The sequence below is a fragment of the Acanthisitta chloris genome, unplaced genomic scaffold (assembly GCF_000695815.1).
Source record: "Acanthisitta chloris isolate BGI_N310 unplaced genomic scaffold, ASM69581v1 scaffold941, whole genome shotgun sequence".
NCBI lineage: Eukaryota > Metazoa > Chordata > Aves > Passeriformes > Acanthisittidae > Acanthisitta > Acanthisitta chloris.
The window spans coordinates 6,760-23,848 of record NW_008657387.1 but is presented as its reverse complement, the minus strand read 5'-3'; the positions used below and the strand labels follow the sequence as shown (position 1 = coordinate 23,848).

Here is a 17,089-nt window from a genome sequence, read left to right as displayed (position 1 = left end):
TTTTTTTGATAAAAATTTAATTTTTGTCTACAGTCAATAACCTTTTCATAGGTGTATACATTAAAAGGCCAAAGGACACACTGCTATCATCTACTCTGGCCTCCTGCATCATACAGACCATAGTACTCTGAAAGATACACAACCCTGTGCAGTCAGCTTGATAGACTGTAGCTGATTAACACAATACATATTCAGTTTTGTATTGTTCCACAGTACAGATCATAGCAATAGCAATATGGAAATGTTTATTTTAAAAGTTACGGCACGTGAGCAGGAATCCAGATTGCAGAAGGGAAAATATTTTCAATTCACTTTTTCTGGTAGTTATAGGCCCTGGTAGAGAAATAAGTATTAAAAAAAAAAAAGAAACATTGTCTTAGAACTTTTACTCATTTGAGTTCAAAATTAGATCAGGCAACATCACTAATTTACTCTGAACTTTTATAATTTGAAGCTAGCCAGTATGTATTTGGAAATTACAGTGAACACAATTGCTCCTACATCTTTTACTTAAAGCAAACCTTTATGACTGTGTTACAACCTACTGAAAATATGAGTATGTAACAGAAATGTTGACACAATCTTGCTCTGCATGACATAAACATGCCAATATAATATTAGTTTTTTCCCTCTCTCTGTATATAGCATATATGCACTTTTACATAAATGAAAATAGATTAAACAACCAACTTATTGTGTATTCATGTATCTATGATGTACCATATACCAAGCACTAGACTTATCACACTTACCTTCCTGCATAATTAAATTCTGCAAATACAAACATTTTCATTACCTTATGAAAGAACAACAGTCAACATGCTTAGCACTTCATTACTGTCAGGGAAACAGTTGCACAAAAAGTTAAAGCTGCCATGAAAGGTATTTCAAAATTGAAGCGAAATTTTCAAGTGAAACAAACAGATGAGATGTGGTTCTGACTTCAAAATAATATTAAATAAGTTCTCCTATGGCAGAGAAAAAACAAATGCAGAATAAGTAGTTCTGTTAATATTTTCCGCCAACTATCCAAGGGACAAAATTGGAACAGCAACATCAAACATTTTGTTTTGTCTGTAGAAGAACATAAGTTATAGTAGTTTGTTGACCATAAAAATTTCTCCGTGTTTAAAAATGTGCATGTATGTTTATGTGTGCGTTTGTGTGCTTTTAGAAGTATGCAAACACACACAATATATATAACAAACAGGAACAGAATGCCAAATTCACCAAATGAGCTGATCTGCGGTAAATACCTTGTTACTAAACTGTCAACAAATCTATATTTTCAGCAACAACTGAATTGGATTTACTGAATTATGCCATGGGCTGATACTGGTGCGCTTCTAACCTACAGTACCTCTATAAAACATCTCCAAAATGCCATTTGCATTGCATATTTGCTGTGAAACTATATCCTTTTCCTAATCTTCATTTTTGATAACCGCACTTATGTATATCTGTTTATGCTCTAAGAAATAAGTTTGCAATGCTTTATAGCACACCATGTATGTTCATAAGTCCTCAAATCAATATAAAATCATGTAATTGGAAAAAAGGCATACTATTTTTCATGCTATGCTCAATATAAATTCAAGGCAGTCAAGCTATCCATTACCAAAACAATAATAATCATATTATATATGTATATATACCTACACTCTCTAAAAAGTGATCCAGTTATGTGGATTAAGAAACCAGTAAGAAATTGGTTGAACATAGAATAAAAGTCTCATTTTATGCAAAAGCCTATACTGGCCATTTCAAGTATTTTAATACTTTCCTGCAACCTTCTCCTTAATAATTAGCTATTTGTTGAAATAATACTGAAAATTGTATTAAAGTTAAATAAAAATTAACTTCTACTGCTGTTCATTTTTAGAGTGTGCATGTATACATAGCAAAACACCTTTCTACAGACCTATCATAAATATTTTCATTTGTCAGTTCTTTCTTACTAAAACACATCAATTTTTTTCCTCAAATTTCTTGTGTCAGGCCTTTTAAGAAATAAAGCTTGTCATTTGCAACACCAGATTCCCTTCAGTTTGTGCCAGTTTGCAAGTTAAAGGTCAAAGATCAAAGACATAGGACAGTACACTTTAAGGAAATTCAGACAGTGAAGCTGTTCACAGAAGACAATGTTTAACTTGGTAATGACAGTCAACAGGTCAATAATCAAGTTCAAGGCAAGCTGTTCATTGTTGCAAAAAGCTACTCCCCTCAAATCCTGGCTTTCATAAAAAACCAGGTGTCTGACTTTTGGGGTGCATCATTCTGACCATCTTTAATAAGTTCACAGCCCAGTGACTGTAAAGCCTATCACTGCAAGAAGCAGCTCCTAAAATCAATAAAGAGGTCTGTCAGTTGCTGACTTTTCTCTAGGAAAAAAATATTGATACAAACCTGCTCTGCAGGTCACATGAAAATGACAATACTGCCGTTAGCACAAATTACACAGAATGACAAAATGTTTTGGTGGTCCCTTGGCTCCATCAGTGATACCGTGTTCAACTGAAGGCCAGAAATTTGACTAACCCTTTGAGAACTATGATGAACATGCAAAGGGGTAACACACCAGAGGATACTCATGCAATACCAGAGTCATCATCTTAGCTTTCCTTTGAAACTGGAACTCTACCTCTGCAGAGGCAAATGGAATCATCATGCAACATAGTTTCAAAAGAGAAATTCAAGATGCTTAAGATAAGAGGCTAAGCTATAAAATTGTTGCCAGTTCAGAAAAATTCTAGGTAAGTGGTAGAAATTATTAAAATAGGCTTGGTTCCCTAAACCAGAAAGTAGCTGGTAAACATATTTTGCTTTCTCTTTATGTTACAAATGCTTTTCTTTCAATAATGCAAATAATTAAAAACACTCGCAGTCACAGGAAATCTGTTTTGAAAAACTGGTTTTCTTTTAAAACCTGTCTTACCCATACACAATCCTATAATTTAATGACAACCAAGATTAACATCCACCAGACTCTGAAAACAAATGCAATAGTTCTCAAAGGGTTACACCACCAATGTAATACCAATGTTAAGTTTCTCAAAAGCATGTCTGTTGCTTTAGTTCATCGAAATCCATTTCAGAGACACACTGCTTTTTACCATGCTTTGGAATGAGTGCTCCTGACAGACCTATGAAAGGCCTGGGGCAGTTGGCTTGGTACAGCTTGGGAAAGATTATGTAGGAAAACCAACCAAAAATTAAACAAACCAATAAAAAGGTTCTGCTTGAATATAGTATTGAATATAAATGAGTTTAAAACATTGAGGACGTAGCCCAGAGCAGCTGTAAAAAACACAAAATGAATGTATTATTAAGGCTGTTACTATATTGCAGATATTTTGGCCCCTTGTTTGTTGGAAAATGGCTGTCCGAACAGTCTGAAGTCCTGCGTGTCATCCGAGTCTCCCACCTGACAAAACTGGAAGTAGGAGTATAGGACTTTATCCGTAGCAGACAGAAAGCAATCTTCTTTGGAGACGAAGCTGTTTTAGGTCTTCTCACTTTCCTGAAAGTTCCACTGTTGGTTGTGTTTTACTAAAAAAATTTACTTTCAGCAAAAAACTTTTCAAAGGGGAACAGGCCTTAAGGGATAAATGTAGAAACGTTGGAGATATATTTGTTTCCTCTTCGGTAGTTAATCCTGATAGTTTATAGGGCATTGAGCGTGCAGAGGAAAGGCCTAGAATCGAATGACAAAGAAAGACAAAGGACTGAAGAAACAGCAGATACTGTGTAGCATGGAAGCTTCCCAGCTGAGTGAATCGCCACTCATGCGCAGGACAGGCAACCCCCTGGGTTTTAAAGATCAGCTTTGTTTCAGACTGACAGATGCCCGCTCCTAGCTAGGAAACTGCATTAACAGCTCTTGTGTTGAATCTCAAGTTACCACAAACTCCTGGGAGGGAAAGAAAAAAACCAAAACCCTACATCACACCCACTCTTGCATAGAGCGTTTGCAGTACAGTATGTGGCGGGGTGTTCCTTTCCTTTTGAACTGGAACACAGTGTAAACCAAGACAAGGAGGCACAAGGCCAGGATGCAGGGAATGACAATGGCTATGGCTTTCACAGTGCTGGCTGTGTTGTCCAGTTTAATGACAATGTCAACGTCATCTTGAGGGCTATGTCGGTCTTTATCTCGATCTGTTGGTCCATCACAACCCATAAAATCCTTGAGGATGGACCTGGGATAGCCAGGTTCCACCTTGAGCATCTGGTTATTGAATTTCCAGTACTCTTTTCCTTTGTAGAAATATGTGAAGCCTGAGGAAAAAAGTTACAATTATTCACAGTTACATCAAATCAAATCACATCATCAACACACCATGATAGAAACTACTGGTATCAACTTCTTTTTTTGTAATTAAAAAAATAAAAAGCTATAAGGAATAGACTTCAGATATAGGTATTTCAAATATTCTTTACAAATTTAATTTCTTTACTATCTCTAAAAAATCTAACATTGGGTTTTTGGTGGGTTTTTGTTGCTTTATTTTGTTTCACTAAACTGGGATTTTATTGTTCTTCATTGCTCCAAAAAAAGAAAAAGTTAAAGAATTCCAGATAATATGGTCTGAAAACCCAACTAGAGATGGAATCCTCAGGGCCAGGACTTTAAAGCACCACATCTCTTCAAGATGGGAAGTCTACTGAAATACATTGCAATGCTATCTAGAAGTGAGAACTGACCCTCTTTAATGTTACATAGCCTAATGCTGTACTTCAGAAGAAGGAAACTGCATGAAATAACAGCATCTTTCACATTAGAAACAGGTGCAATCTGATTTAAGTTTTCTGGAAAGAGCTTGATCATTCAGGTAGAATGCAATGTAACTACTAAACATGCCTAAATGGAGAAAAAAAACATGACTCCTTGCCAAAAATCCACATTACTTTACTATCTCAGCTGAAAAATGACATTGATCTGGCAAGAAACAAACCTTCAGGATGGGTAAACTTCCTCTTATTGTTTATGAACTGAATGTAAACCGCTGGATTTCTCCTTATCTTCACTTTATAGACCTCAGCCTATCTCCTGCAGTACTAAAGGCCACTAAGACAGATTGAGTACTATTTGTCATTTTAACAATGCTTCCTAAAAAGGTTGGTAACTGGCTATTAGCAGCCACCTATTCAAAAAACCAGTAGTTTCTTTCAATTCTAAAAACCAAAAAGACTTGATAATATATTTTGCAGCTCAAACTGTAAAAATCTCTTCATCATCTACCAGAATAATTTGAGTATTTCAACATTCTTACACATTAGCTATTTTTGTAATTTTCATAGCCTTCCTAGCCAATGCAAAGGTACCATTTTCCTTTTATTAGTCCCTCACAGTTATGTTACCTGAAAATGTGTTAGCAGATCTATAGAAAAGTCTAATACAGTTCAAAAAGAAAAAAAAAAAGAAAAGAAACAAAATGTACTGAGCTGTATCAAAACAATATCTAGACTTGTACAGGAAAGGCCTTCTATTCTGATTGGAACAAAACAAAAAAGAGGACTGGAATTCTTTAAATATGATGAAGCTTTAAAATTTTAGAATATATAAAGTTCCTTAAAGCAATCTGTAGTTTAAATGAAAAATATTATCAAATGCATAATTTCCGCATTTTGAGCTGCAGGTTACCCTATCTTTGCCTTTCATATAACAACGTGATGTAAGAAAGTACTGAACATATTGGTCCTGGATAAAAATTTCAGATATGGAAATTTGATATATTATGTCTATCAATATTCTAATACATACGTCGAGACCATATATAGACATGACATCCCTAAATCTATATTCTTACACATATGCAGAATGCATGTATTTATACATCGGTGTACAGGTAAGCCAGAATCTAGACATTAGTTAGTAGTAATTGATATTATATAGTCAAAGGTCAAATTAAAACTCTTCAAGCAGCAAAGGAATTGCCAGCCCCTGCAGATCTAATAAAAATTTTTCAATCAGAGCACATTTTTCATAGGAAAACTCTGAAGGTAGTTTAAACTTTTCCATCATTTTTGCTGAGGCAGGAACCAGGATAACAGTCAGTAACAACTGAAAGATGGAAGCTACCAGCAGAGAAGGGTAGGTCTAAGAGACTGAGTAGTTTTACTGCTTCTCGTGGCAGAACAAATGACTTCACACAATTGTTGGAAGTGATTTCATCTAATCTCTTTGACTTCTTGAGCCTGCTTTGGGAGCTGCTCCCTGCAATTTTCCAGGTACTCGTCACTGAGAGCAGTGAGTGCAATACCTGACCCAAACAGCATGAAAGGGCTTAGCAGTCGCTAATATGCCAAATGTACTTATGTAGTAAGTACAAGACAAAAAAAGGCCAGTGGACTAATAAAGTAGACTACCTTTTCTCTTTCTTCTCTCTAAAAATTGCCCCACCATTTACTTTAGCAGAATTTCTAGTTGGAAAGTAAAATTTTCTATGCTGCTCTCAATGCAGGAAGAAAGTTTTCTCTAATATGGAGAACTTTGTGTGATCTCAGATTCCATGGAGCAAAAGAAATGAAATTTCTTCTTCACCTCCTCCTAAGAGTTTATACCAAAGTGTTAGAAAAGAAATTACAATATGGGAAGTAGCGGAGAGACTTTCAGAGATGATACCTGTACCTTACCAAGCTTCTAGAACACTGAGTCATAATGCTGACTAGAGTAGGAAATTGTTTTCTCTCCTCCTTCCCAAGCCTCATAATGCAAGATTACCCAAAATTTTTGCCATCAGTGAAGGAAAGCCCTTCATGATCAGAGTTATTGTAGGTGTTCATTTGCATGGTTTACAGAATACAAGGGCAAGGGAAAGAAACAAGTATGCTTTAAAATGAAACGGATTCACTGAAAGACATGATTTTAGATGTTTCCTCATGAAGGTATGGAGTAAAACTTCTTTATCAACTCTGCTTCTGTCCAAAGAAATAAAACCACTTTCAGACAAAAGCAATCAACTTCTTTCCAGCTAAGCTATGGTATTTCTTGTTTGCATCTGCTTTTGTTTCTTTCTTGCCTCATACAAGCAACAGTATTGTTGTGAACTGTTTCTTAGAGACTTCTGTTTCCTTGATTTCAGGAAAAATGCCTGAATGGTCTTTTTGGGAACTTTATGGTGCCATTTTCAGTCCCTCTTCCTGCCCTGGGGGCCATATAGACTTGCTAAGATGCCCAAGAATTTCCTCTTTCCTTTCACCTCCTCTGCAATCTTGTGTCATGCTTTACAAACCTTCTGATTGAAAGAGTAAAGCAGATTATCAAACCACTGGGTTTAAAAAGAGAAGTGGTTTTGATACAACCAAGAGTCTTTCCTGCCTAAGGAATGAGTGCTCTACCTCTGCAGTGCTTTCAAACTCACTGGTCTGAGTGTTACAGTAAGATAGTTTTCATTTGTAATGGGAGGCATATGTACTTGAGCTCAGTACAGAAAATTTATTATGGGAAATGCAATCGAGGAAAGAAAATAACCAAACTGTACATACATACGCACATATATATATGTATGTTTAATTCCTTTTGGATGTAAATCTTTAAAAACGCACTTAAAGGAAGAAGCCATATCTCTTACATTTATGCACTCATAATGTTTGTATTTCCACATATATGTGTATTTACAAACAGTTAATTACTGAGTGTGATGTATGCAGAATATTGTCTTCACTGACCTACTTTCCAGTTAAAAGCAACACAAAAATATCCAGTCTAGCCAAAAGGCCAGAATACAGAGTGGATTTCTTCTCTGGATAAAACAGAGACAAAGCAAGGAAGCAATCAAATGTATTTCAGGAAGAAAAAAAGCCCAAATATTTACATGACAAATTATTTAAGTTAGAGGTTGAAATAGGAGACTGAAATGATTTATAAAAGGAAAGAAATCTTTTTATTTTCTTGTTAAAAGGAAATTAAAATAATATGGCTATATGTATGTGTGCTGTCTTGTGAGGCAAAACAAATCAACACAGAGCCTACTAATCATATATGCCATATAATAACTGTCCAACAATGATAAGTGACAACAAATGCATATTTTTATTCCTGTCAAAGGGACCTAAACTTTGTGCAACTGAGGGCTCTGTTAGCAGCCTGCCAACATCCCCTGGGAAGCACTGATTCTAATCAAATGGAGGAGATTTTCGTTGCTCTCATTCATCTGGAGGTGTGGCCAGCTGAGATTCTAGGTTCTAGGTATGTGATGATGCATCTTGATGCAGGTAATAATACTTCATACCAAAATCCCTGTGATTTGCATTTCTGCATCATTGGCTTATGACATTTTTGATTTACATAAATTTCTAGGGATAATTTGTTTCCCTTTCCTAGTTTTTCAAAATGAAAGCAATACGTTCTAAGATGTTTAGACAGCCAACACCTTGACAATTCAATAGAGATCATAGGGTGTTTACGAAGCTTACTTCAAGAAGTCTCTTCAGCAGAGAGGAAAAAATGAAGTGAATTAAGACAGAAGAAAAAAAAGAATGGAAAGTGAGGTTTATGATATTGAATTTGAAAGCTTTTTCTCCCTTGTGTTAAATGGTACATGCAAACTAACAGCCATTTTCACTACAGGAAGATCTAGAGCAGGAAATGTTCTGTTCATAAAGCAAGAATTCCTTCACTACTTAACCTGAATAGTCAATCATCTCTCTACAACTCTGTCTTCTATAAAGGGTGTAAGTAAATCATTAAATCAAGAGTGTGTTCACATTTCACATACCATTTTCTTTGTGGACAAAGGCTCCCTGAGGAGATTCTGGGATACCTTTCCAAATTGTGATTGGTTTGGGATAACCAGGGTCCATGGATCTCATTTCTTCACTGTACCTCCAGTACCTGAAATTTTTTTCAAAGGAAAAAAAAGTACATTTGTAAGAGAGCATGTGAGTAACTTTATGTTTTCCCATTCCAACTTTTGCTACATCCATTAGCCAGAAATGGGAATATTTGACTTCTTTTCTTTGAACATACTACGAGATTACAAAGAAATCCATTTGCTGACTGGACAACTGTTTCATGTAAGCAGATAGAAGATAAAAGATTTTTGCACTTTGACCACTAAATCAGCATGCATCTCACTTATAATCGCAGCAATTCTGATGTCTAGGACACAGTGACACAGAGAGGTGCAACACATGCAAAAAGGTATATAAATATTTTAGATAACATTTCAATCATGAAAATGTCAGTAGATTCCAGTGAAAACACTCCCAGCAATCTTTAATTTAACTCCTTATTACAGTAGCTTTTTATTTCATTTTGACTAAATAAATGCAGTGCAATGCAAAATTCAAGCTGCTTTTGTGCCTTTTGCCAGCCATCCCTTCTCAAATTTAAAAAGCTTCAGCATGCAAATTGTACTAGCCCTGAACATGTAAGAAGTATTCACACTTGTGATTTTATTTATGCTTACAGATAATGTTGATAATTTCTTTTTCCTTATACTGCTGGCTAAATTGTTATGCATGTTTTATAATCAAGTTCTAAGAATGGACATATTTCATCTCTAGTATCTCTGTGTATCCTGATTTGGGTGGTTCCTTTCGTATTTGTATTGACTTCACTAATTTAGAGCATAACAATGTAGAACAGAGTTGCCTTGAACATTATTTTTTTTAAATCAGCTTTATTCATGTGGAAAAATTACATAGAAAGGCAGCCACGCACATTTCAGGACATCAACAGCCTGAGAACATATCACTATCATTAATAATCTGGCCAATACTAAAAACTTGACTCTTTTTCTCATTTGAAATTATTCAACTTCAGTTTTTAGAAATCCTTGTCATGATCATTCCTCATACATTAAAAAGTCCTTAAGCAGATGATATTTTGTCCCTGCACAGTAATTAGACACTGTAATTGATTTGCATCTTTGTTTTTTTTTAAAATAAAGTGGTCTAAACTTCTCTATATTCCTCCCTGTGGGGCTTTTCTCTGGCTTTAAACTTTCAATGAAATTAAAGGCTGCATATTTCAAGTGGATTACAAGTTGGCAAGTTACATAAAAAAAAATTTTGTTTATTTTTCTTTCTTATGCATAAATAATTTTATAGCCTGATTTCTTAATTTAGACACATATACATCAGTAACCAGCCAACCAATCAATGCTCTTTATTTGGAGTTTACATGGAGAAATAAAAAAATATGTAGAAGTGGTAAACAAAGTTCTGGCATCAATACTGTTGAAGCCAGTTCTTTCTCATTGCTCAACTGCGTTTCTTCATTCTTAATTTACATTTTTAAATCAAGTATATCATCTTTTTCTCTATCCCTCAATCCCAGAACTCTATTTCCTTCCTGCATGCTTCCACTCATTTTCCTGTTTTCTCTTCCATCATTTTCACGTTTTTGAGCTTCTTCTTTGAATAACCTTTCCACTAGCCCTATACAACTTTCAAAAATATACTATGTCATTAAAAAAAAACTCTTTAAGGACGTACTCAGTGAACACTCAGAAATCCCAAAACTTGTTTTTCAGCATTGATGGGAAATCCTACTAGGGAAGGACTGATCACAATACTACCCCAGCAATCTGTGCTAGAATAATGAGCATGTCTACAGGGTAAGGCAAAGCTTAGTCTTGATTCTCCTTGGCATGCCAAATGTTCACAAGCAACTTCCCCAATGATGACTTGAGCTTTACAAACTATATAAATAGTGTACTGTATCTCAAAGAGGGATAAATCAACAGAGAGAAAATAAGTGAAAATCAACTTCATAGCTTTAGAGTAAGAGACTTTGGAAAATATTTGTTAAAATATGTTCATTTCTCTATCTAATCCCATTTACTTATGATATTTAGAATTATTTGGTGACTAATATATTCACATAAACTCTAAAATACATAAAATCAGTCACACCAGACGGCGCATAAACAAGGCCATGTGTCAAAAGTGCAACAAACCTATTATAACCTAGTCCTACACTACTCGATTCTCGTAGGAGAGGAATGAGAGAGGGAAAAACGTTTTCTGTAGTCATCTTATGTCCTCTCTTTAGGTTTCATACAATTATTTAGAAGAATTATAATTAGTGTTGAAGTAGATAATTTCAAATATTAACAATAATGTTCTATACATGAGCTGCTTTAGACATGAATATTACAACAGCATTTACTATTTTGACTTTTAAATCTATTTACTGTTCTTTGTTTGTTTATTTGGTTGGATTTTATTATTTTTTTATTTTCTAGCCAATATTTGATGCTTTATATTCTATTGCTCAAGCTTTTTTATGCATACCATTGTTCTGGGATATTTAACTCTAGGTTCTGCCCTGGAGCTCCTTAACTACATAATATTGCCAAAATAAAATAAATATACAGGTCCTTGAGTTATATAAGGAGGAGCATATTTTATTACATTGATGCTGGCATAACTGTTTGGATTTTTTTGATTTCTACCTGATGCCACCAAGAAGCTACACTTACGTTATACCTTTTTCCAGAAAAGATCCACACCTATAATAGGCTTCTACATGCTACTAAAAGCAGCAGGAAAATTCAACTCTAATATTGCATTAAGAAAAAATTGTGATACAAGCAAGACACATTGAAAAATTTAGTTGTATTTCTTCCCACTGATGGTCAATATATTGTAATAGCTCAATGATCTCTGCAAGGCTGATGTTGTTCAATCTTCTTCTAACATACTGTATTGCATTTATATCCTGCTGAGTTTCATTGTGCTTGTTAGCTTTAAGTAGCAACATTTCTGCCAGATGTTTTCCCTGAGACCTCTGTTTGTCTTCAGTTATTACCAATAGTGTTTTAGGGAAGTCCTGACTATAAGTAACTGCAGATGCATGGAACTATAAAAGGACAGTGCTGAATAAAGCCAAAAGGAAGTACAAGTCACAAAAGACTCCTACTGTACATACTTCTACATTATGTATGTGGAGGTGGAAGATTATTACCTGAAAATGAATTTACATTTTAAAAAAAATTTACTCAACCATAAGCAATGAATTCTTTAAGTGACTTTCTTCTTCATTGTGGGAACTGATTGCTTGAAATGATACCTAGTTTTCAAATACCACAGAATTTTATTTAGTTATCTACTTTCCTCATCATGAGTGCTGGAGAAATATTAATTTTTTTAAAAAAACAACTTTTACAATAACATTTGTTGGGGCAATCTGCAGTGCGATATGACAGCACTGCTAAAAAATTATCAGCTATAGTGTGCTGAACATATTCTATGATGTGCATAAAATTAATTTCTAAAGTGATCCACTAGTACTGTCTAAGAACCCTAAGTACCACACAGTAACAAAAGCAGTCATACTTTTAGTAATACTAATAGAAACACAACAGTTATTAATAAAGAGTAAGTTGTCTCTGAGCACACAGAATTTGCACAGTGATATATCAATCAATGAACATAATATCATACTGAAAACCTGTGAAATCCATCTTTCAGATAACTTGCAGGGTTTCAAAGCTTAATGAGTTCTTTTGACATCTTTATAAAGCAGACAAATATTCTTTCCCTTTTTTTCACAGTCATGGCAATGAAGACACAGAGACACTAAGTGACTAGTGCAAGTCTTTTTCAGAAATGGAAAAAGAACTCAGATTTTACTTTTTTCTGCTTTTTTGTTCAGTTGGCTTGGGTGGGGTTTTTTATTAATCATAAATATGTGTCCCTTCTGAAGGGAACTATAAGACTTATTTAAAAATAGTTTCTAGAAATTGCTCCAGTTCTACTCTAGCTTCCAGGTTTAGCTGTCATTTCTCTTTTTTACCTCATTTTAAAATTACTGCTAAGTCATTTTCACTGACCATAAAAAGCTTAGGATCATTTCTTGACTACTTATGTGCTTGGGTTTAAAAATGTGGATAAAAGGAAGCAGATAAGAGTGCACATAAATACATTACTTTGAATATTTAAGCTTAGCTTTGCCACAACAGTGACTTGCCTGCTGACTTCTAAAACACAACTTTTCTACTTCATATACATATACCCATTTCAGGATATTCACACAAATACAATTTAGGTTATGAGAAATGTGAAACGGTATGGTCTTCTATGCACGAAGAGCTCATTTCATCCACATAAAATGAACTGTTTAAGTGTCTTGACTTCTTCTTTTGTGAAACAGAGGAAAAGGTTAACATTTTAACAATTGCTTCCTTGCAGAATTCCTATACGAACCTATCTCCTTTGAAGAAGTAGGTTTTCCCAACATCTTCCCACCAAATTGCTGAATCAATGCCATGAGAAGGAATTCCACTTCCAAGTGTTATCAAATCATGTGGATAACCTGGCTGGAGAGTAGTGTCCTTGAAAACCCAGAACTTGTTACCTGTGCAAAAAGCATATATATACACATACATATATATGTGTTAGTCATCAATATTCTCAGTATTCATACACTCCTAAGAAATAAAAAAGACTCCCAAAGGGCTATAGTAGTGGTTCTGCTAAGCATAATGAAATAAAAAATGTTCTATGACTGCAGATAATGCAAAATTAAATATGCCTTACAGATACCTTGCATTTACAATGAACTTTTTTTCAATAAGCTCACAGAATTTTTTGATACCAACTATATAGAGATCCAAACCAGAATGAAAATGAAGTCATCTTAAGAGGTTCTGTGGTTGGTAAAGTAAAACATTTACAGCAATACTACACACCACTTTTACATTTCATGAGGAAAGAGGAGTGAATTTCATAAGAAGACAAGGTAAGAAAACATATAAATAAAAAATACAACTTATTATCCTCATAGAGACCATATAATTTTATCACTTTGTACTTCTCCTCAAGAAGTTACATTATTTATGAAGGATGTATGATTATATCTGAAATAACCATAGAATTTAATTTTTTGACCTGTTTTCTGTAGTGTGGCCTAAAGACAGCAAACTGAGACCCTGAAATCCCACAGGTGAAAACCTTATGTCTCTGAAGTTAATGGGGGGCTGCCAGTGGCAGTAAGACTTAACCTCTGATTGTAAGTGAGAAATCATTCAAAACCACTCAACTGATGTATTACATGCTGAAAATACAAGGTAGTTGTATGACTGGCTGATGTTAGCACAGTGTCTACACAAACCTCAGGCTACAAAACTGTCTTAAATATGAATAATAGCCTAGTGCTTCCTAGACAGTAATGTTGAGTGGCTGAACCTCTACTGTTGCAGTTATTAGGTAAATATATTTTCTATATAGGGATATGCATGTCTATAGAAGCAGCAGTTGCACCAGTGTTTTGTAGTATAGACACCCTGTACCTGTTTGTGGAGAGGATGTTTCCCGTGTGCTTTCTTGTAACTGAACAGCTTACCTCACTAGCCCACGACTCCAGTTTCCAAGCTTGAGTTTGCTCTAGCTTCCTAGCCAAGCTCTTCCTCACTGAACACCTCCACAATTATCTTACCTGCTTCATCATCTCACACTAAGCCTTTAGTCCAACATTGCCCCCAATAATTGTGTTGTCCTCCTAAGGTCTTCTCAACATACTGTGCTTCCTGTCCTATTCTTGCAACTATCTTCTCCTTATTACATTTTTGATTTCTTCTAATTCTTCTTCCGAACACACTTCTCACCTGTGTCTTTTCAGCAGAGACTTCTCTTTCAAATACAGACAGCATTGGCTGAAAAAAGGGAATAAAGATCCACATATGCTCCCTAGAAATAGGGAAAAGGGAGCATAATTTACATTTAAGTACTTATCTGAAGAGGTTGCTTTGACACCTGTCTTCTCTTTGCATTTTATCATATAGGCCACAGGGATACATTTTTCAAGCTAGACTATAAGGTTCCATTGTGTAGGAACCGTGTGTTTATTTTTTCTTTAAAGCACTACCTTCACCTGTGTTTCCAAAAAGCATGGCTGTTCTTAGTAATAACTGCACTGAAGGAGAAGATACTCTTTGACATCATGTGGACCTTTCTGAGTTAAATCACAGAAAAGTCTAGAGAACCATGAACATACATATTCAATTGGTCTTATTGGATACTTCATTTTGGTCTATCCATTGTTATTTATGACGGTAATATTTAAAATATAAGGTAAAAAGTTGGAAAATATATTTTGCTCCAACACATTTGGAAAGAGCACTTAAGAGATAAAATCATGGTTGTTCATATTAGTCTTTGTACTTACCTGTAAGGCTAGGCAGGCTCTTGCACAGATTTAGGAGGTTAAGGCATGGTGTTGTATAAATATTTTATAAGGAAATGTAATATTACCCCTAGGATCAGGTGTATGCCAGAATCATCAAGAGGGAAAATCCAGAGAGCTGTTTTGCAGTTGGTTTTATATTTTATCTATCCCTCAGTGGTATTAAATGTTTGTTTAAAGGGAGGAGCTTTTTTCTTAATCCCCCTGTTTGTACCGTAGTGATTTAAAGCATGTTTTCATTTTATCACAGTTTTAATTAGGAGAGGGGGGATAGTTTTGATCCCTCCCATGCTGAGTTTCCTGAATTAATTTTTTATCAGCTTCTTTACAGCTGCTTGTCACCCACTTCCAAGCACAGACACTACAGTTTGCTCAGCAGATCCACCTTCTCCCCCCGACAGTTGAAGGAAAAATGAATGAGTATGTACAGAACTATTTGAGGTACTAAAAATAAAAATGACATGGAGATCTATGAAGAACAGCTGTGGAAAGGTCTGTGTTGACCTGGGATTAAGGTCTGTGCTAACCTCAGATTCACCTTGACTGATCTGCCTTAGAAAATTCACTTACAGGGTTTGATCATGACAGGGCTGAGCATCTTCAATCATTCTCTGATGTCAATGGCAGTTTCAAATGCAATGATAAGAGAAGCCATGCATTTTGGACCTTACTAGTTGGTACTTATGGTGTGAACAACAGATGGCATCCAGTGAATGATACTGAGCCAGCTCAGTTCTCTCTCAGAAGATCATTCAAAATGACAGCTGTTGCACAGGATTGAGAGGCATATGCTGTGATGTATGTAATGCCAATACCTATCTCTGTGTCACACAAGGAATAAAAGTAAAAGCAATTGTTAGGAATAGATTATTATCAGCCATACCCAAGGAGGCAAATCTAACAAAAAACTCAAGGGTTTAACAAAAACCCCACCATTACCAGTGACAGCACCACTGAGACAGGTATTTGTTGCATATTCAGATATATTCACACAGAAGGAAAGTGCAGATGTGGGAACACAAGACTTCAGAAACTAAGTTCTTCTTCACATAATTTCTTACTAAGAAGCAAATTCTTTCTTAGCAAACAAGGAAAAGGTAAATTTAACTGCATTTTAAGGAGACAGTAGGGCATTGAAAGCACTAACATATGTGAGCAAGACCTATTGATTCTAACTAGAGAGAATTTTATTTAACATTGGCTTTGGAAGACATGTTTAGTCTGCTATAACTGTGTTGATTGTTAATGGGAAGGACTGTATGTAAGAAATCCAAGTGTTCCATCTGGCTGACAGATTTCACTTTGGTTTTTTGTTTACTTGCTTTTCAGGGGGTTTTAGGTGGTTTGTTGTTGGTTTTGTTGTTTTGAATTTTTTTCTGCTTAGCTTCTGGCCCTCAGCTGGAGGAAAGTAGGTTACTATTGATCAGAGGATTTCATAAAAGTCAGAACTCAATATTAGAAGTTAAAGCTGAAAACCAGTGCAAAAGATGCCCAACTGTGATGAGAATGAATGAGCTCATTTCATTTCTAACTTACAGTTATGTAACTTAAGTCAGTATGCTTTCATGCAGGTCATATTCTACTTCCACTAGAAAAGAGTCAATGCACTTCATTAATTGTGATTATAATGGAAATAACGAATATATGACCAAACTTGAATAGCTATATTTTGATTCTTCTTCAGAGTCATAACCTGTGCCCTTGGCAGAAACCACCACTGTATTTATTTTACAAAGTTGTTTTTTTAATATCTGGTTAGTAGGTTTGTTATTCTCACAGAGATTAAAGTACCACATGTTTCATGAAGTCTGGCCAGCCTTCAGAATGCTTCATCTCTCTGCTTTTATTCCCTAATGTAAGATCTAATATAATAAGAAGCAGATTAGTAAGGTCACAAGCTGAAAATGAAGCAAGTGATAAAAAAGCTAAAATGTCTTACTTTTTTGCAATAAT

General features: G+C 35.1%; 1 protein-coding gene across 1 annotated transcript in view; it reads right to left on the bottom strand.

Moving 5' to 3' along the window:
- Positions 1-228: 228 nt before the first annotated feature.
- LOC103811682 (matrix metalloproteinase-16-like) overlaps positions 229-17,089 on the bottom strand; it is a 20,811-nt gene continuing 3,950 nt past the window's right edge. The window contains exons 2-4 of the mRNA XM_009084669.1: positions 13,159-13,309; positions 8,721-8,836; positions 229-4,278 (exon numbers count right to left, since the gene is read on the bottom strand). Coding sequence (XP_009082917.1) covers positions 3,944-4,278; positions 8,721-8,836; positions 13,159-13,309 — 602 coding nt within the window. The 3' untranslated portion in view covers positions 229-3,943. The remainder of the gene's footprint in view (positions 4,279-8,720; positions 8,837-13,158; positions 13,310-17,089) is intronic.